Source organism: Idiotropiscis lumnitzeri, chromosome 8, assembly GCF_059441095.1.
Source record: "Idiotropiscis lumnitzeri isolate Australia: NSW breed Sydney's pygmy pipehorse chromosome 8, RoL_Ilum_1.0, whole genome shotgun sequence".
NCBI classification, from domain to species: Eukaryota; Metazoa; Chordata; class Actinopteri; order Syngnathiformes; family Syngnathidae; genus Idiotropiscis; species Idiotropiscis lumnitzeri.
In genome coordinates, this window is record NC_142398.1 from 1658783 (window position 1) to 1680442 (window position 21660).

Consider the following 21660-nt stretch of genomic DNA (forward strand, 5'->3'; position numbering starts at 1 on the left):
CAGGGCACCCTTCCCCCTTTGGACTCTCCCACAGGTGGTAAGCCCATGGGAAAAAGCACATCAAGGAGTAACATTTCAAGTTCACTATGCAGCACAATGAAGAAAAGGCTATTATATTCTTTTCTACTGTATTATAACCGTATTTGAGATCCAGATATAAATACCTGTAAAATACTAAATTGCTGCTCTCTTGTCTCATTTTCATCTTCTGATGACAAACTCAAGGTGAATTCCATTTAAGCAAAACATTTTTTCTTCAGAGATGCAGACACACCAATCAAGATTGTATATATACAGTAGCTTCATATAAAAGGCTGTCAATACTGTGGATTACATACTGTTGTAATTAATTCTTTGATTTTAAAACTTTGGCAACCCCCCCGACCCTCCAAACAATGACATTGCCATAATGGGTGTTGTATGTCAAAAAATAATTATATCCATCTAGAAATGAGTCTGCAACATAAAATGTGGACAAACTGAAGCTATTTAGGGTTTCATAATGTCAAACATTGGCAACGTTTACATGCAGCCAATAAACCTTTAAAAACCCAAACATTGGCAATATTTGGGGTTTGAAAATCCATTTATAAACACACAAAGACCCAAATATGCACATATTCTGGATTTTGAAAACCGAAATATGCACATATTCGTGTTTAGGAAAACCGGAATATGCAGATATTAGTGATTTTGAAAACCCGAATATGCACATATTCGTGTTTTTGAAAACCCGAATATGCACATATTCGTGTTTTTGAAAACCCGAATATGCACATATTCGTGTTTTTGAAAACCCGAATATGCACATATTCGTGTTTTTGAAAACCCGAATATGCACATATTCGTGTTTTTGAAAACCCGAATATGCACATATTCGTGTTTTTGAAAACCCAAATATGCACGTATTAGTGTTTTTGAAAACCCAAATATGCACATATTCGTGTTTTTTAAAAACAAGAATGTGCACACATTCGTGTTTGTGAAAACCAGAATAAGCACACAGTTCATGTTTTTGAAAACCCGGATAAGGGGGGTTACTCCTTTTCTTACCTGAATATTGGGTCATGTAAATGAGATTGCAATACCTACTTTGAAAGCAACATGGGTTTGAGTTCTGTGCATGCTCTATTCAGGTCTTTGTTTTTGTAGTACAGCAAGTATGTGAGGCAATCAGCAGAGATGTTACGCGTTGCAGTGGCCATTTTAGGTTGCCGCTCACTAATCGAGCCTAACTTGAACACAGTGATTTCTTTGTAAGTTTTCACGTTTTTTTGTTGTTGTTTTTTTTTGTTTCTACAGCAAATATGACACAGTTTGTATATAGACACATAAGTGTGTTTAAATCTGTACATCTGGCAGGCAACTCACCAGAAATAAACTAAAAGAGGTTAACAATTATGACAAAACTCAGATATGCAGCACAGCAGCACACTTTGGAGTTAGGAAGAAAATTACAGTTTCATTCCAGAAGGACAGTGATTGAATGAATAGAATGTGTTATCGACAACACAAAGTAAGCAGCAAAAATTACATTTAAATGTGTCACGACTTTGGACGTCCGTAGTCATTTAAATTGTGGTACTTAAATGCAGAATAAACAGTAAAGAGGTCATTCCGAATGTTTCAAAAACCAAAATTTTGACCTTAACCCGAATATTGACTGCATGTAAACTTTACTTGGGCATACCTATAATGGCGTAGTGTTCTTTGTAGGTTTCTCTGATAGCCTCAAGTTGTGTATATCTCTCCACCAGAACCTCTCTTCTTGACTCCAGGTGTGGCCTCATGGCCAGGTTTTTCTCCGCAAGACTGCGATTGGATGCCAAAGCCATCTCTCTCTCCAACTGGATGTTCTGGATCTTTGCAATGGGATGTCAGAAAACAGAATTTTAACTTAATTCGCTTCTGTTAGAGAAACGTGAACAGACGAACTAGTATATGGTGAAAGAAAATCTGGATATACAATGGCCCCACCAGGGGATAGGGGTGGCCACGCCCCCCCCCCCCCCCCCACTAGCATCAGTTATGCATTTCATTCTAATTGCACACTCAGCCACACTAATCAACCTTGATCTTACGTCACACGGCTGATCTGATTACCAGAGTGGAACATTAATTGGCGGATCGGAAAAAAATCACATCACATGTAAACGAGTGACCAGAGATCTGCATTCGGAATGATTTTTAATCAGAATGCCAAACAACTCTGCAAGTAAAAACCGACTAATGTGTCTCAGTCTTCTTTCTTCATTTATTCAAGTAGAAGCTGCAGGCATGCGCAGACATTGACAAATGGGCAAGAATACTCAGTGAATAAATAACTCAAAATATTTTTTTATGAAAAGAAAAAAAGGGAGTTGTTAAAGAAATTTAAGTTTGTATGTTCATCTGTTAGTTTTGTTGTTTAGTTTGTCATCTTAGCAAGTTTCAAACTATAACTAATCTTACAGGCCCCCTTTGTTGCACATGCATTCGTATCTTTCTGGCCTCAAATTGAACTGTCCTATGGGTGCCAGGTACGGCTCCTCGCGAATGTGACTCCCCAACGCCAGAACCCTCTTCTGTAAACACCTATGCTTGGAGTGTTGATGACCTCTTAGACCCTTAGCAGATAAAGTGAGACTCACTCACTTCTAAGGCCGTAACTTATGACTTGGGGAGGTTCAGCACAAGGCTTGGTATCTCTGAAGCAACAATATCGTCATGGCCAGAAAGATAACTTGTATGTGTCAGGCCTTGTGAAAATACACCATCCACCAAAAGATGTCTTGTAATCTGAAACCATTAGAATAGGCTGGAAGAGTGTGATGGCGTCAAATGTCAAGTTTCCCATTCTGTATTGCATATTCAAATTGCTTATGCTGATGCAAATAAAAACCATGTGTGCAGTCGAACACGCTGGCTTCGCCTCGGAGTTCGAGGGCTGCCCCGCGCGTAAATGACAGACAATCTTGGCTGGTTGATTCATTTGTTCAGGCTTGTTTTGATAGAAACATCCTTAACATTACTTGGTCCTTCGAATGCCGGATGAAAACGTGTGATCTGCGGTGGACGATTGACGACGACTGAAAACGGCGCCATCGTGAAAAGTCCTCTCTTCCAGGAGGCCAGTCCTCGGCCATCCTCCACCGGAGAGAACACAGACTTCATCCATGAACCGCGAGTGTCTCGACCAGCGGAGAGATTGTCACAGGTCAGTGGTTGTATACAACAGGTAGTAAAAAACTTGAGTTTTCAGGTTTTTGAAGGATAGTAGGGTTTCAGGGAGTTCCTTTACCCGAAGAGATAGTACATCTTAGCTTCGTTATTTTCTGGAAGAAATACAGATTTAACTTTGCTATTTTGGAAGGCTTGTTGGAAGACTCGGATAGTACAGAATTAACTGTTGTTTTTTTCTGGAAGGCAGATTAAGGCATTCCTTGTCTGGTAGAGAGTACAAGTGTAGTTGAATATATCTGCTCGGATAGTACAGAATTAACTGTTGTTTTTTCTGGAAGGCAGATTTAGGGGTTCTTATTTCTGGCAGAGTACAGATGTAATTATTACTATATTTGGAAGTGATAGTACAACGTTTATTTATAGAAGACGAAAATAGTTTATCTATTTTCACAGACACAGAAATGATCAATCTGTGAGTGTGTATGTGCATTGTATGAATGTCCAACGTTTGAGAAAACTAAAACTGACCGAGGGTTGTGAGTAAAAACACCCAGGAATACCCGCTCCAAATTGGGAGTAGAAGCTTGGTATTCGACCCAAAGTCAGGCAATTTGAATTTTTCTCAACACCGAGGAACCATAACTAGACATCAAGAATAATTAAGACCGTCAGAAATGACGGCAAAATTGATGAAGGAAATTAACTGTCAACCTTCCGAATTTGAAATAAAGGAAAAATGTAGGTTAGCTGAAATTGAAAAATATTGATTAGCTTCTCGTTTGTAGCTGTTCAATGTTGAGAACCGTGTGTGTTGTTTTGTGGGCCCGTGTATATGTCTGTGTCTGAATGTGTGTGTGCGCGTGTGCGTGAGAACAAAGAAGAGAAAGGTGGGGGTTGAGTCAGTGAGCTGGAGTGTGTGCGAGTGTGTGGGGTGAGTAGATCATTTTGTTTGTGAATGTTTGAAAAAAAAAAACTGTATGCAAAGTGAGTGAATGGTGTGATTAGGGATTACAAATACCCTTTGGTATTTAATCCCATGTAATACAGTAGGATTATAAACAGCGGACTGTTGTGGATGTAATAGACAAGAAATCTCCACCTGAAAAAGTTGAAGTGAGAATTGCCACAACAGGAAAATTGAGTTGCTGTCCTACTGATAAGAAACCAGTTTTTAGAACACCCTATGTGTTGACAAACTGGTCCAATTTTCTAAAATTGAGGTATTCGGTAGTATAGTAAAGTTCAGGGAAGCTTTGCAGTGTAGAGATTGGAAGTTAATAAGAAAAGAAGAGGAATGTTTAAAGAAAAATGGAGAGTGTGTAGAGAAGGGATATGAACAATTAATGTGTGTCATAGTCAGATTTGCAAGTGGAAAACTGTAGAGAGTAACAAAATTAGAGCCTATGTGGTTGAGGTACGCAGAACACTGAGTTGGTTGCATGAGTTGAAGGAGAGAAGTAGGTGTTATGAAAGATTGAATGAAGGTTTTGAAAGTGAACATGAGGAATCTTTGCAAAAGCATAGGTGTTTCCTGATTTTGAAATTTTTAATTCAACACATTGGTAGCTTTGAGTGGTTGTGGAAAAACTACAGTGAATTTGGAAATTGGGAGAAGAAAAGCCTTTGCAGGAGGCAAAGAGGAGGGGTGGTCATAAATCAGGGGCGTGCAGAAGGAGCAGCCTGTGGAGAGGTCCCAGGTGCGGAGAAGGAAAGAGAGAGAGAGTTTAGTGATTGAAGGCTGTGTCATTTGAATGAGAGAAGGAGGATAGAAATTAGATCCTGCTTTTTGGTGAATTGAAGAAAGAGTTTATATTTCATATTTCAGTTGATAATTTTTGGATCAAAGTAGAACAGAAATGGAAAATGACACAGGAAAAAAGATGGAAATTTAGTTAGAAGGGCTATAAATTTCATTAAAGCATAGAAGGAATTAGAAACTACAATAACATTAATGGGCACTTGTCCACTTTAAGGTAAAATTGGTTAAAGTGAAATGAGTCAAAAGATTCGGAAAAATTGGAAATAAAATAGAATTAACAAGTTCACTTTTGTGATAAGAAATTTGTGATTAGGTGAAAAAGGAAAAGAAAATCACAGGTTTTTCGAATAGAACAACATAATTTAAATTGGCCAGCTTGTAAAATGGAAAAGAAAATCCTAAATTATGCAGAAAATAATGAACGTGTCGAACAGGAAAAGAAAAAAACTGAACGTCTTGATAAAAACATAAATTTTTCGGGACCGAGTCGTGATAACAAAGAAGAATTACGTGGACAAAAATACAAAAAAAGAAGTCCAGTTGACTTGTCCAAATTGTCACCCAAACATCAACAGTGGTTCAAGGAAGGCAAGTGTTTCAATTGCGGAAAAAAAGGTCATCTTGCTCGTCATTGTGGGGGAAAAGTTAAGCCTAGTCGACGCCGTGTTGACGAGTCATCTGATAATGAATGACTAGGCCGGGACCCCAGAGGGGCTTCGGACTGCGAGTTAATGTCCAAACCTCTGGATTCCCCCTCTGACAATGACAGCGGGGAAGACATCGAGGAAGATATTAAACATATGTTTGACCACGAGAATTACTTAATGTGTCATCAAATTGAACCGACGATATAATCTGAACCGATGAGATGCAGCTGTTAAAAAAGGAAGTCACATATTTAGGCCGCATTTTGACTGAAAAGGGGCGCATTTTTGGGGACAAGCAAAAAGAAGTCGTTGCCCGAGCCCTAAAACCAATAACAAAGAAGTAAATAATGACCTTTATAGGTGTATGCAATTATTGCCAGACATGGATTGCGAATTACTGAGAAATCACACGACCATTGCTGGACATCATTTATGACAAGCCAATGACATTTGAGAAGAAAAAAAAAATGTTTGAACACTTGAGGCTGACAAGCTTTTGAACTTGTCAAGCGTGAACTCATTGATTAAGATGTATTAGCACTACCAAATTACTATGAGCCATTTGAGCAAACAGTGACTTCAAAAAATGGTTTCATGACCTTGTGTGGCTGCAGACGCGCAGGGCTCATGAAATCACTTGCATATTAGTCACAACAATCGGATCAAGCAGTTTTCACTGCTGCTTTAAGGAATAAAAAAATGACATTCCATCCCACGACATTCACATTGCACAGCGACTTAATTGTCACAGGGATATTACACTAATAAGGTGCGATGCATTTCAGCCCAGCGTCATTTTGTTTTCCGCACCATTAGAAGGCATCACACGACTGTGGAGCCGCTCCAAATTATCACGAACCCCCGACTTGACCTTTTTTTTTTTTTGACATTCTTTTTCCTTTTTCCTCCCGACTTGAGGAAATCAGACTTGTAACACAGACCAGGTGCGCTTTCAGACTGATAAGAAAGTGACTGAGAACCAAGGTTGTAGGAAGAAATCACGCTGACTTTTATGCGATGGGAGTATTAGTAGTCTGATACCAGCAGATAACTTGTAAAAGAGAAATTGTTCGGATAAGCAGGAAGAGCGTAGGCGGTTGTGAGCTCATTAAGATTTGGGGTTTTCCATGTTGTATGAGTTGTATGGTTACAATGTGGACTGACAAATGTTTATGTGTTCTGTCGACATTGGGCAAACGGCGCTTTAAAAAATCACAGAAGATGAAAGAAAAATTGTGCAAAAAGCACGTCTAAATAAGTATTTGTAAATGCAAAATTTTCTGAACAGAAAATGACACGATTACGATTGAATAAAGGTTGGAGCCAAGCCATAATCCCAAGGTCGACCTAGCACAAGAGGGTTAATGAAAACACACACACACAGTAAATCAACTTGACAAGTTGATCTCAGGCCAGGGAAAAATACACCACTAATTGAATGCACACGTTGGGAGAAAACAAAGGTGAAAAAATTGCTGAGGACAGGATCAGCAAATTGGCAGATGGCAAATCCTGGCTGCCTAATTCATTGATTAGAGGAATAAGATGATTGACACACGAGCAGATAGTCGTGTGTCAACAGGGGGAAGTATGATATGAAATTGTTCCCACATATAGACTTTTCAACAAAAAACTTTTTTTAGACAAAGTGTTAGTTCTTTGGGTTGCAATATTGTTTGGTTATAATTAATGTGTTTTCAAAATGGATTACGTTGTTTCCAACAACACATGATGATGTTAAAACAGTTGGAAAAAGTGTTGTGTAATCGAATTATCCTGACATTTGGAATTTCAAGAGTGATTTAAAGTGAAAATGATGCATTTTGTGAATAATGTTTGTAACAAGTGGGACAGTTGTTGCAAAATTGACTCAAAGCGTCATTTTGCATACAGTCTGCAGGACTTGTGGAACGCACGAATGGAACTGACTTATCAAGACAAAGAAAAAAAAAAAGAGACAATGGCCAGACTGTGTTTCAATCACAGCAATGAGGATAGTGACAGCCGAAGGAAGGACACTATCCCCTTTTTATCCTATATGGCCTCACACATAGACTCTCAGGTTCACCAGAACCACCAGCGACTGGCACGTCTGTCCCAGTCCACATGAAAGACATGTTTGACCACAATTACTGGCCAGTGTGTTTTGATCCACAGATAAACCACGTCCATGTGGGAGACCAACTCTTCCTCAAGGTGCTGAAACGACCTCGTTGGGACAGTGAACGCTGGGACGGCCCTCATCAGGTGATTGCAGTGACCCCGACGGCAGCAAAAGTTGAGGGGCGTGGCGGCTGGATCCACCAGTCGCAGTGCAAGCTTCTCCGGTTCCCTGCTGACAGGCCGAGCGACGCTGGTCCCTCCGAATAGGATCTCCACCACGTACACTCTCAGTGTACCGACGAAAGACCACAGTTGGAAAGAGGGTTTTCCGTGGCAAACACACCCCTCTCGGAAAGATGGAGCGAGCCGCCGAACGGCGACTGGGCACAGCCCTGTCGACCAGATGCATCATCTACTTCCTTGCAGGGCTGTGCCTGGTGGAAATCAGCGCACGACCTCGAGACCAGGACGACATCGACGCATCCAAGTTCCACAGCCGCAGATTGCTGTCTACACTCATATCGAAAAACCTGCAGCTTCTGACAAAAGACTCAGGGACACTGATTAATGTAACCTCTCTTTCATAAGAATATGCCATTACCATTCCTCTGAATCAATTGCAGGCCCGCCGAACCCAGTTTGAACAAGTCTAAACCCTTACACTGCTCAGGGCCTACAGGGAGAAAACTCAGAATATGGAAGGTGTTGATTCTCACTCAATTTGGCAGTGGTTACAAAATGAATCCCCATTTTTAAAATTTGTATTTCCAAAGTCATGAATACTATGGAATTAAAGGTAGCTGCTCAGGTTTCTGTGGCCCTGTCCGAACACCAACCTATGTATACTGACTCCGAAAATGATGAGGACTTTACTGATATGTGAACCCTTTTTGATGACTTCACAGAAAAGCGTTGCAGTTGTGAATGTTTGATGTTCTGGGTTTATTTTGTACATACATGTATTGGACCAAAAACAGCTTTAGCTTTGCCTTATTAACTTTTACTTGTTATTATTTTTGGGCTTTTCGCGTGGGGCATGGGTTTCTACCCTTTTTCTCTGGAGCTTTGGAGTTTTTGGGTAGTTTTTCTCCCCCCTCAAGCGACAGCCTTTGATGATGAGGTTTGAAACTTGATAAACAGGAGGGATATGTTAAAGAAATTTAAGTTTGTATGTTCATCTGTTAGTTTTGTTGTTTAGTTTGTCATCTTAGCAAGTTTCAAACTATAACTAATCTTACAGGCCCCCTTTGTTGCACATGCATTCGTATCTTTCTGGCCTCAAATTGAACTGTCCTATCGGTGCCAGGTACGGCTCCTCGCGAATGTGACTCCCCAACGCCAGAACCCTCTTCTGTAAACACCTATGCTTGGAGTGTTGATGACCTCTTAGACCCTTAGCAGATAAAGTGAGACTCACTCACTTCTAAGGCCGTAACTTATGACTTGGGGAGGTTCAGCACAAGGCTTGGTATCTCTGAAGCAACAATATCGTCATGGCCAGAAAGATAACTTGTATGTGTCAGGCCTTGTGAAAATACACCATACACCAAAAGATGTCTTGTAATCTGAAACCATTAGAATAGGCTGGAAGAGTGTGATGGAGTCAAATGTCAAGTTTCCCATTCTGTATTGCATATTCAAATTGCTTATGCTGATGCAAATAAAAACCATGTGTGCAGTCGAACACGCTGGCTTCGCCTCGGAGTTCGAGGGCTGCCCCGCGCGTAAATGACAGACAATCTTGGCTGGTTGATTCATTTGTTCAGGCTTGTTTTGATAGAAACATCCCTAACAGGAGTGTTGAAGGGGGGCGCGTGCGCTGTTGAGCAATGCCAACTTAAATATGAACGCTAAACTATGTAAATATGTGATCAGAAACAGCAATGGTGTATGAAAATATACGCAAAACTAATCTTACTGTAGCGGAAAACAAATGATGTCGAAAAAAGGGTAACATCAACCAGTCAGATGCAGGTTCTGACCTATCCTTGGACGCGAGTGACACAGCTATCCCTTAAGAGGTGTGCAATGAGACTGACCTCCAAATCGTGCGATACTGGCTGCCATCTGTGCCCTCAGTGGCAAAGTTGCCCAAATTAGAGACGCTATATGTGCCTCCATTGATGTACATATACAATACTGTTTGCACCTAACTCAGAGGCAAATTGACCAAAATTAAAGAGACAATAACTTCAATCACTGCACGCAAAGGTACTGCGTTCTTGAGAAAATGATTGGTGAGCTGGAGAAATAGGTCTCAACCTACTCTGACGTTGTCACCACTCTCCAAAGCTAAGTTATGCGCCAAAGTGATGACCTGAAAATATGAAGGCCTGAAAATGTGAAGACTTAGAAGCCATATCTAGGAGACACAATATTCAGCTCAGTGGAGTCCCCGAGGGAGCAGAAGGATCCGCGCCATGAGACTTTGTAACCACTTATTGACCGAGCACATCGGACAAAAGACCTGACCCACAAGAGCATCCCAGACCCTTCGTGCTAGAGTACATTATTATAGTGTGCTTGAAAACCTCCTACTACCATGACAAAACAACTACAATACAGGGGTAAGATCATTCAAATATTTCCAGATTACCCTGAAGCAGTGGCTAACCGAAGAGCGTTATCCAACCGTGTCAGGGGAAATTATATGCGGCAAGACTCGAGTCATTTATGGCCTTTATGGCCTTATTTATCCTGCCTGACTGTTGGTCATACACAACGGCATACAGACTTCCTTCATGGACCTAAAGGGCAGAGGAATATGGTGAGAGACTTTCTGCTGAAGAGTCATCAGGGCTTTTTTTTTTTGGCTCAGATTGAGGCAGTGGCGGTACGATTTGACCATGTGCCATGACGTGCATGTATTCTGTAAATTCAACTGACTGACTCTCTTTTACAGGCAACATACAAAAGAGTTCCAATAAAAATATGACTATAATGTCAATGCATTTACTTATTAAAACTATATACATACACAAATCAGATGCCAACTTTAAATTGAAATTACATTTTATCCACACATCTCGCAACCAGAAAACATTTGAGCTTCCTCTTTTTCCATTCTGTAGACACTCCTCGCCTGCTCCTTATAGAAAACGATATTATTTTAGTTTTTTGTAACTTTATTCGTTGAGTGTTTTTAGGTATTATTGATACTTCTCCTTCACTTCTGCTGCTTTGTGAATGGGCGCCACCTCACGTTTTTTTAACGTGTTCAGCCTCATAGTCGGTTGATTTGGCTGTCTCGAGAGAGGCAGCAATTGCCTGCTGTGTCGGGACAATGAGCTTTTGGCATAAATAACAGTGTATGCCTGGGGGACAAAATTAGCTGAAGGCGACCGTCAAGTACAGAATTTTTACAGCCAAAAGACGCACTGTATCCAAGGGGGCAACACCAGTTTAGGGTGCTATTTACTAGGGGTGCAACGATACACAAAATATACGGTTCGGTTTGGTTCGATACATTAGTGTCACGGTTTGATATTTTTTCAATACAATTTTTTAAAATTTAGTTTATTGAAGCTACTTACATTTGTTTAACCTCAAAAGCACACATTTTTTCATTTAATTAAATCTATTTTATTAACACCTGACTCGTTTTCTGCTGCGCGTACTTAGCAACATATTAAATAAAACAGCGCCATGAAAAAAGATAAGAATATTGTACGAATACAAAACAAATTAGCTGAGAAATGACCCATCTTCTGTGGTGCATTCTAAGCAACAGATTACAGTATATTTGGCAAATAAACAGCTCCTTAACAAATACAATTTAGACAATACTTATCTTGTGAAGTATATATTCAGCACCATTAACTTGTTAAACAAAAACAGGACCTTGAACTTATACTCTTGGGTTAAAGATATGGATATGGATATATGGAATGTAAAAGAATACTAAAACATTTGTTAGAAAATTTCTTTATTTTATATATTAAATTAAAAATATGTTTCTGCAATTCATATTTATCAGTCGAGTATACATAAAAAAACAAGTATCTTCCTTAATATCATATAATTTGAAACATCATTGTTTTTAAAATTTGAATCCCTTAAATTATTTTTTTAAACCACTGTACTTTGTATACAAATAAAGATGTATTGGAGTGCATTGTACAACTACAAAATATTTTAAATTAAATAAATAAAATAAAACAGGTATAGTTGCGTTTGGGCGCACTAATTTCCATCCTCCGGAACTTCTTTCAGACTTTTCTGGTTAAATCATCAGTCGTGTGACTTTCGAGCAACCGTGTCTGAATAACGTTGCATTTGATGTCCCACTCCGCAGTGAGTGCCATAACGGTCAGCTGGCACAGCGGGGGCTGCTGACAAAGCCGCTGCTATTTTGACTCTCGTCTTGTACAAATCAGGAATTGCAGTATTGGTATTGCAGTATTGGTGAAATAGGTCCGCGCAGGAACCTTAGAACGTTCCACTCATTTTCACATTGAAGTGATGTTGGCGTAAATGTGACCATGTTTGTTGTACTTCCACCGAAGTAGTTAGCATTGTGTGACACTTGTGACCTACTGTTGAAGTTGTAGTCCACGACACGCTTTTCCGTCTGGTCCATACTTGAAAACTAAACTACTTCCAAACGCCAGACGTGAAGTTTGGTGGAACTTCTTTCGCTTCAGGTAAGATTTATAGCCATGTTGCATCCGCTAGCGAGCTTCTCGTGTATCTTGAGCCAAAATGAATGTGGGAGGGGCAGTTACGTACAGTGAATGGGTCTGCGCTCGCAAATCCAGCATATAAAAGGCGGAGTAGGGAGCATTGCTCCTCATCGTCATAACATTTTGCGTATTGTTCGTTCCAGTGCGCACCGAACCATGACCACTATATCGAACGATTCAATACAGATACACATATCGTTGCACCCCAACTATTTACGTATGTAATACTCATACTGGGCGCGCCGCACTATGAGGCGCAAGCTAGCTCGCGCTAGCTAGCTCACGCATGCTAGCTCACCAGTTCTCACGCAGTACTCACGCGAGTAAGGGATCACTTTCAGAAGCATCACCTCAGACCAATGAGAGATGTCACGGCAACATGACGGATCACTGCTAGTAGCATCGGCTCAGGCCAATGCAAGGCATCATGGCAACACGTCGAATCGACATCGTCAGGGGAGGGATTTCCCTGGTCACCACACTCCTTTGAGTCATGGTTTCAAATCAAAACCAAAAAAACTCAGCATACAAGCAAACAATTAAACAAAGATGATTAACACAAAACATGTATCTCTCATGCCATTCATATCCCCAAAGGAAATAAAAATAACACAAAAAGAGATGCTCAATCAATATAATATGCTTGTCGCATTACAAGGTGACTAATTTGTTTTGGGGAAGATTTGGGACTTTATAGTGCACCCTATGGTCTCGAAAATACAGTAATTTTGAACGCAAGAAAAACCCTGGCCATCAGCAACTTGGATCATTAAATTGCATGCCTTGAGTAAGTTTTGCATACTTGCAGGATAGTTTTGGCCTTCATGAGAATTACTGAATGATCACTACAGTGAACCCTCGGTTATCGCGGTTAATGGGGACCGAGACCACCCACGAAAACTGAAAATCCGCGAAGTAGCGGCGCACCTTCAAAAATGCTTAAAAAAAAAGTGCGAAGTAGCGGCGCACCATCAAAAATGCTTAAAAAAAAATATATATATATATATATATATATATATATACGGGTAGAGAGAGTGAAATTATAACAAAAAAACAAAACAAATTATTATTAAAACTTGTTTTTTTATTCCCCAGCCATTATTTTTGTATTTATTCAATTACTTCTTTTTGTATTTATTTAATTACTTCGACTTTTACCTGCTGGTACGCCGTCCGGTGTGCCCTGTGAAATTGAAAGGTGGCATTCTTCATTTATTTATTTATTCATTCATAACTGACAGCCTCGCGCTCCGCTCATGCCCGGGCGGAAGTTGTTCCTCTTCGGCTTAACTGCCACGCACGGCGGCCGGTTCCGGAGCTCTCGCACGGTCCCGAGCGAAGCGAAATGTCGCCGCGCTCGTGCCCGGGCGGAAGGTGCTCCTATTCGGCTTAACTGTGACACACGCCCGCCCTCCTCCCCCGGAGCTTCCATTCGGTTAAACTTAGGGGCCGCTTGGAACCGCCCGTGCCCGGGGAAGGTGCTCCTCTTCGGCTTACTGTGACGCGAGCATGCCCTCCTCCTCCGGAGCTTCCATTCGGTTAAACTTAGGAGCCGCTTGGAACCGCCCGTTCCCGGGGAAGGTGCTCCTCTTCGGCTTACTGTGACGCGAGCATGCCCTCCTCCTCCGGAGCTTCCATTCGGTTAAACTTAGGAGCCGCTTGGAACCGCCCATGCCCGGGGAAGGTGCTCCTCTTCGGCTTACTGTGACGCGAGCATGCCCTCCTCCTCCGGAGCTTCCATTCGGTTAGACTTAGGAGCCGCTTGGAACCGCCCGTGCCCGGGGGAAGGTGCTCCTCTTCGGCTTACTTTGACGCGAGCATGCCCTCCTCCTCCGGAGCTTCCATTCGGTTAAACTTAGGGGCCGCTTGGCACCGCCCGTGCCCGCGGAAGGTGCTCCTCTACGGCTTAACTGCCACGCACGCCGGCCGGAGCACTGGTACGGTCCGAACCGCGCGAAACGTCGCCACCAATCGTGTCCGGGGGAACGTGCTCTTCTTCGTCCACTCTCTTCTTCGTCCACTCTCCTCTTCGGCGCACGCCGGCCGTCTAACCGCTCCAGCGCCCCCTCGTGCCGCTCGTCGAAACTACAATGCCCCCGAATATTTTTTAGACCCGTGAAGCACTGAAGCCGCGAAAGGTGAAGCGCGAAGTAGCGAGGGTTCACTGTATTGCCATTTTTCATCTTCAAGAAAATTTATACAATACCAAGCAACACGGTCAAAAATTGCAGGGAGTAATTTTTACAAAACAGCAAATAAGCCTATAATAAATTGTAAATATAACCCCAACTCTATTGAGGTTGGGACATTGTGTAAAATTAAATAGAATAATTTGCAAATCATGTTCAACCTATATTTAATTGAATACACTGTAAAGACAATATATTTAATGTTCAAATTGATAAGCATTATTGTTTGTAGCAAATGATCATTAACGTTGAATGTTATGGTTGTAACACAATGCAAAAAAGTATTTAATAGATCTTAGTATTTACGGTCCATAATATCGTCAAAATGACCAGAGAATCTGGAGAAATCAGTGCATGTAAGCGGCAAGGCCGAAAATTAACATTGAAGGCCTGAGAGCTACGATCCTTCAGGCGGCAAAAACAACAAAAACCAACATCAATATGTAAAAGGATATCGCAACATGGCTCAGGACCACTGTCAGTAATTATAATTCAGCGCTCCCTCCGTAAGTGCAATTTAAAACTCGACTATGCAACGCAAATGCCATTATTCCACAACACACAGAAAAGGCACCAGCATCTCTGTGTCCAAGCTCATTTAAGATGGACTGATTTCTAGATGTTCTGAAAAAGTGTGGCTTATTTTGAAGTGCAAAATGTGACATAGACCCCGAACCGTCGAATAACTGAACAACTGAAGCGGTACATCAAGCAAGAATGAGAAAGAATTCCATCTTCAAAGCTTCAACAATTAGTGCCCTCAGTTTCCAAGCATTAATTGAAAGATGTTAAAAGAAAAGGTGACGTAACAGTGGTAAACATGACCCTGTCCCAGCTTTGGACCCGACGGAATACCAGGCAAGGTCCTCAGAGCATGTGCCCACCAACTGTCACATGTTTTCTGCAGGATCTTCAACCGCTCCCTGGCTCAGGCAGTCATCCCCTCCTGCTTGAAAACTTCCACCATTATTCCTGTCCCCAAAAAGTCACCAGCCGTCCACCTGAATGACTACCGTCCTGTTGCTCTCACACCAGTCATCATGAAGTGCTTCGAGAGGCTGGTTCTCCAGCACATCAGGGACTGCCTTCCTCCCACTCTGGACCCCTACCAGTTTGCATACCGGGCTAACAGATCCACTGAGGACGCCATCGACACTGCTCTGCATGTTGTGCTGGGCCACCTGGAACGACAGCAGAGCTATGCAAGGATGCTCTTTGTGGACTACAGCTCGGCATTCAATACGATCATCCCAGACATCCTCGTCGCCAAACTGGACACTCTCGGCCTCCCTGCCCTCACACGCATCTGGATTAAGGACTTTCTGACCAACAGACCCCAGACTGTGTTGCTCGGCCCCTACACGTCCTCCACCCTCATGCTGAGCACCGGTTCCCCCCAAGGATGCGTGCTGAGCCCTCTCCTGTACGCCCTCTACACCTACGACTGCAGCCCGGCCCACGGCAACAACACCATCGTCAAGTTTGCTGACGACACGACAGTGGTCGGTCTGATCTCGGAAGGTGACGAGACAGCCTACAGAGAGGAGGTAAAGAGACTGACAACTTGGTGCAAGGACAACAGACTGCACCTTAACTCTGCTAAAACAAAGGAGATTGTCGTCGACTTCAGGAGGAACAAGACGCTGCCGCCCCCCCTCTGCATCGAAGGCGTGTGTGTGGAGAGGGTCCACACGTTCAAGTTCCTGGGAGTACAGATCTCCGATGACCTTTCTTGGAGTCACAACACCACAGCAGTGGTAAAGAAGGTCCGCCAACGTCTGCACTTCCTGAGAGTCCTCAGGAAATTCAACCTGGACAGGAAGCTGCTGCTGGCCTTCTACCACTCGTCCATCGAGAGCCTGCTGACGTACTGTGTCTCCACCTGGTACAGCGGCTGCACTGAGGCGGACAGAGTGAGGCTCCAGAGGACAGTCAAAACAGCGCAAAGGATTATTGGCTGCCCTCTCCCCCCACTGTCGGACATCTACACCGCCCGGTGCCTCAGAAGGGCTCTCAACATCGTCAATGACAATACCCACCCAAACTCACACCTGTTCGACCTGTTGCCCTCTGGCAGGCGCTACAGATGCATCAAATCAAGGACCAATAGACTGAGAAACAGTTTCTTTCCGAGAGCCATCTCCATACTGAACTCTCACACACACACGAGACCACCCTAACCTCGCAAAACAGCATTGTGATGTGTTTCTATATGCCCTATTCAGTACTGAATTCCATTGCACTGTCTTCTTTATTTATCTAATTTATATATTTGTCTGTATTATTGTTGTATTGCACTGGAGAGGGGAGCCCTCTAATCTCGTTGCACACTTGAGTACAATGACAATAAAGGGATTTCTATTCTATTTCTATTCTATTCTATAATTTCTTTCACTGCAGCATGATTGCTGTATGAGCTTTATTTGTACTATATGCAAGTCCCCCTAACAAGTAGCGTTTTAAATGAGGACTTTTGCACCGAAGCTTGAATTTAAAAAAATAAAATAAAATATCGCAAAAAATCAAAATTGCAATAACAGCCAGAAAAATCTCAATTTTTTCTTAAAACCGTTCATCCCTAGTCAAGACTGAATAAAGTTCATTCTGTTTCTTATTCGTAATTAAAATAAAATTTTGAAGAGCGAAAGACTGCCGCAGAATCATGCCAGGTAAATAACAACCTAAATCACCTCGTCTGAGATCAAAGAATGAACGAGTTAAATCATTTGGGTCAAGTTACAATAGCTTTTGTAGTCAAGGTGACACTGACCATTAAAGTAAATTCAAAACGGCGAACTTCCTGTTAGGTTTAGAATCTGTCTCAGAGGTCTTGGCCAGTTACAAACATGACCACATTTTCGTTATCTAGGTGAAACGTACAACAGGGCTAATTATTAAAACATTTCTAAAGGGTGGTAGCGAGCCATCTTTTAAAAATTCCCCAATAATCGAATACATTTGAATATTTTGCTATGCCTGCTATGGGTGTAAGCGTTTCATGAGTTTCCGTGCATATTAAGACCCTGAAAATTACAGTTGTTTTATTGGCGAACAATATGCAATATTTACTTCCTTTTGCCAGTAAGCTGCGGAACCACTATGATGTAAAATAATTTCATGGAGGTTTACAGGCCTGTAATATTATCAAATGTGAGAAATCTTAAGAAGAAATTATAGTTTGGTTCAAGTTACACAAGCTTTTCTCGCTCCGACCGTCAAAATAAATTCAAAATGGCTGACTCCCTGGTAGGTTTAGCATATGGCGGCTCTAAGTGACTATTTTGTAGGTCTTGGCCTATTAAACATAGGACCAAATTTTCACACATCTCACAACAAACAACAAGGGCAGCTATTTAAAAATTTTTTAGGGTGCACTAACGAGCAATCTTTTAAGAAATTGGAAAATAAACGAATAAAATATTGAAGATTTTACCACGCTTGATATGTGTGCAAAGTTTCATGGGTTTTCGTGCATAATTAGACACTCAAAATAGGTGTTTGTTTTATTGCCGAACACGCTAAATTGTTCCTAGGTGTGACTGTGAGTGTGACTGTTTGTTCGTCTGGGGCCCGAGCAGACGAACAAACAGTCACACTCAAAGTCACACCTAGGGACAATTTAGAGTAATAATAATAATAATAATAATAATAATAATAATAATCATAATAATAACAATCATAATAATAATAATGAGATTAATTTCTCCAAAAACAATGGGAACCTCGCAGCAGTCACTGCTCAAGCCCTAATAACAAAATCTACAATAACAATAAGTACCTAGTAGCAGCCGTAATAAACATGAACAGTTGCATGTAAATGTCTCTAAACAATGGTAATAAACAGGGACGTAATGATTCGATGCTGGTGTTGCTGCAGCCATCCACAAACACAATTTGCATTGTGTAAAGGTTGAGTGTATTTTAAATGGAACCAAAAACTATACAGTAAGCTGAGTTCCACTAAGTATATGAAGCTACCAATAAATACTAAAATAAATACTTAAAAACATATTTCACCTTACTTGGGCACCGATCCATTTTCTGAACATTTACTGCTTAGGGAAATGTACTGTGCTTAAGAAAACAAAAATAAACACTTGCATTGATTTATAATTTAGTTTTTATCTAATAAGGATAATATAATCTTTACATTCAAAATCCTGTATGTTCCTAAAGATGTAGGTTATGTTGTTTTGCTTGGTGTTAACATTAACAGCTTGTGGCAAAAGGGTCATGTTCCGTTCCTTAGAGTGCTGAGATTTCCATGTTTATAAACGTAACACATGGTACGTGTTCACCGATTGACCGTAATAGCATCATAGCACATGTGCGATTTCTGTTTGATGTAAAGCATGGTTATAGAAGAACTATGTTTTGTTTTTAATAAATGTGATTTTGCCGTGCTGCTATGAAAGGGAGGTGTACATTGTAACACTTGTAATTTGGTAAAATGCTGGTTGAGTTTTCACAAAAACTGCTTTAAAGCTCCTGCGAGACTGCTAATGATGTATGACAAGCACAGTTTGCCCTTTCTAAGCTGTTTTTTTTTTTTTTTTTTTTTTCAAAATGCGAGCTAGCATGCGTGAGCTTGCATACGCCTGATACTATGGTGCACCCAGTGTGTGTATTAAATACCAAAATAGCACACAACTCAGACTGTGCCCTTTAATTCGGTGAGCCATATGGTCGCGAAAATACGGTACTCTATCTTTTGAGTGTACTCAATATTTATAGTCAATTCATAATTTACTTGCCGGATTCGGACATGCCTAACACAGGCGCGAACACGATGAGACAGGGAACTCTTTTACTTGTACACCATGTCTCCAGTTGGAGGAGTTTCATCTGTTTAATATGCCAAATAATATCTTATTGTACTGAGTCGACTGGTCATTTATTTGAACAAAGTTACGCCGCAGTTCTGTTTATGACGCACACCCGCACTGTTTGTTTAGCTCCTTCTTTGTTGGTTTGGATGCTTCTTCGTTGGTTTAGCGGCTTCTTCTTCGTTGATTTAGAAGCTTTTTCACGTTTGGACGGAATGCATTTTCTATTTATATCAATCACGTCACTATCACAATACATTGCTAATGAATTATCACCCAGATGTAAGTTAACATGAACCTCAATGTATATAAATGATCTACAATCAGGGTTCGCGGTTAACCGCTTCCCGATTGCCCGGGGCAAGTGAAATTTGGCCACGGGCAAGGTAAAATTATGGGCAACTTACCCGACCGGGCAAGCATTTTCTAAAGAAGCCAAATATCTTTAATTTCGACGAAAACTGTGGTGTGATCTGTTTGTAGTCACTGTATGGTGATGGTTTAACCCAGACACCCCCTTATGTTGTGGTATGTTCCATTGGCCTTATCGGGGGCAATGGGCGGGCGCTACGGGGATCAGTTAGTTCAGTGAATGTTGAGTTAAAGTGAACGTCAATAAATCCCGCAGTATTGGAACTCGCTGTAGTTGCATCCTCATTTGAAGTTTGAAAAACACAACAAAAACCTACGATATTTCGGCCGAAAATTGACAGCTGGATGTTTTCTTACCTTCTGCGCATCTTTCTGCGCATGTTTACAAGTGGCGACGAGTTCGTTCAAATCCAAACATTTCGGATTCCTCTGACATGACTAAAATAGCTCGAATATTTTTAAGTAGACAATTCAGTTGTGAGTAAGGAAGGGAGTGATATTTGATTATTGGCTGTTAATTCATTAGCTCCATGATGTGACCTGACATAGTGTCAGTGACTGTGTTCTGTTTATGCTATGAAACTTATGGAGGCAGCACCACAGGCACTGGTCTTAAAGGAATACACAAATTTTCCACACTCATAATTTACTCATGTGATTACTCAATTAATAGGCTCTCCTGGATTTAAAATTGATAATCTGGATTGCTGTAATATAATTTTCCCAATTTAACATGCAGATTTGTTAATTATTAAAACTACAATTAACATTTTCAATAACTGCACAGGATGATACATGCTGTTGTGAGCAGGGTTTCATGGTTGATGATGAAAACAAGATTAATTTATGCTTATCAGATTATGTTTATTTACATTTGTGGCACACATTTTACAACCATAAACATTTTATTCTTAGTCTAGCTTTCACAGGATCAGTTCTATCTGCCAGCTCCTTACGGACATATGCTTCATTGACTGTTTCTTAATGCCTGCAACGTCTGCAACATAGAACTCATGAAGGAATAACATAATCCTGGGTCAGCAGACACCTAATTAATGTGTTAATACATGATACATTTTTATATAAGCAACCCTTATGATTGTAATGTATTTTTAATTCTTTCTAGGCAGGAACTGTCCGAACAAAAAATTCATGCAATTTGTAATTAGACACTTTGTCATACAAAAAGTCACTCAGGGCAAGAGAAAAAAAATTGTCACTTGCCCAAGTTGGGCAAGTAATTTGGCCACTCGGGCAAGGCAAATTTTAGTGGCACTTGCCCTATGGGCAAGCAGTTTTTAAAGTTAACTTCGAACCCTGACAATGACCAGCCATTCATCCATTATCCAAGCCGCTTATGCTCACAGGGGTTGCGGACGTGCTGGAGCCGATCCCAGCTGTCTTTGGGCAGTAGGCATGGTACACCCTGAACTGGCTGCCAGCCAATCGCAGCTACCATGACTAATAAGACGTAATATCGACTCTTACTTGCTAATGCACACACACATGAATTGGGTCAATTTGTGGAAACATAGGTGGCCAAATAAATAGAACCAATAAGCAACCACCAGAGAGTACAGTAACAGCCAGTGTTGTTTTGTCAATGATGTCGAAAATGGCCCATGACTTTAGCATAGCCAAATATCCGAAATATAACCAGCTGGAGTTTGTGTGCGGATACTTGCTCTTGTCCGTTTTAGCCTGTTTGTAAGTGGAGAATCGATGGGCACAGTATTTTTGATTTTGTGGAGGCGATCACATGAGCTCACGTTTGATATCAATAAATCCAAACTATTGTGCAGAACGCTTTTATACTTTCACTGGTTGAAGTGGACATGAGTAGTAATAGGCATTTGCGATTTGGTGCCGATCGGTCGCCGTTCTCTACAAGAGAACTGACAAACCGAGCAATATTATCTC

General features: G+C 41.2%; 1 protein-coding gene across 1 annotated transcript in view; it reads right to left on the bottom strand.

Moving 5' to 3' along the window:
* Positions 1-21660, bottom strand: part of vps37c (VPS37C subunit of ESCRT-I) — an 84000-nt gene that overhangs the window by 60033 nt on the left and 2307 nt on the right. The window contains exon 2 of the mRNA XM_088303394.1: positions 1691-1862. Coding sequence (XP_088159520.1) covers positions 1691-1862 — 172 coding nt within the window. The remainder of the gene's footprint in view (positions 1-1690; positions 1863-21660) is intronic.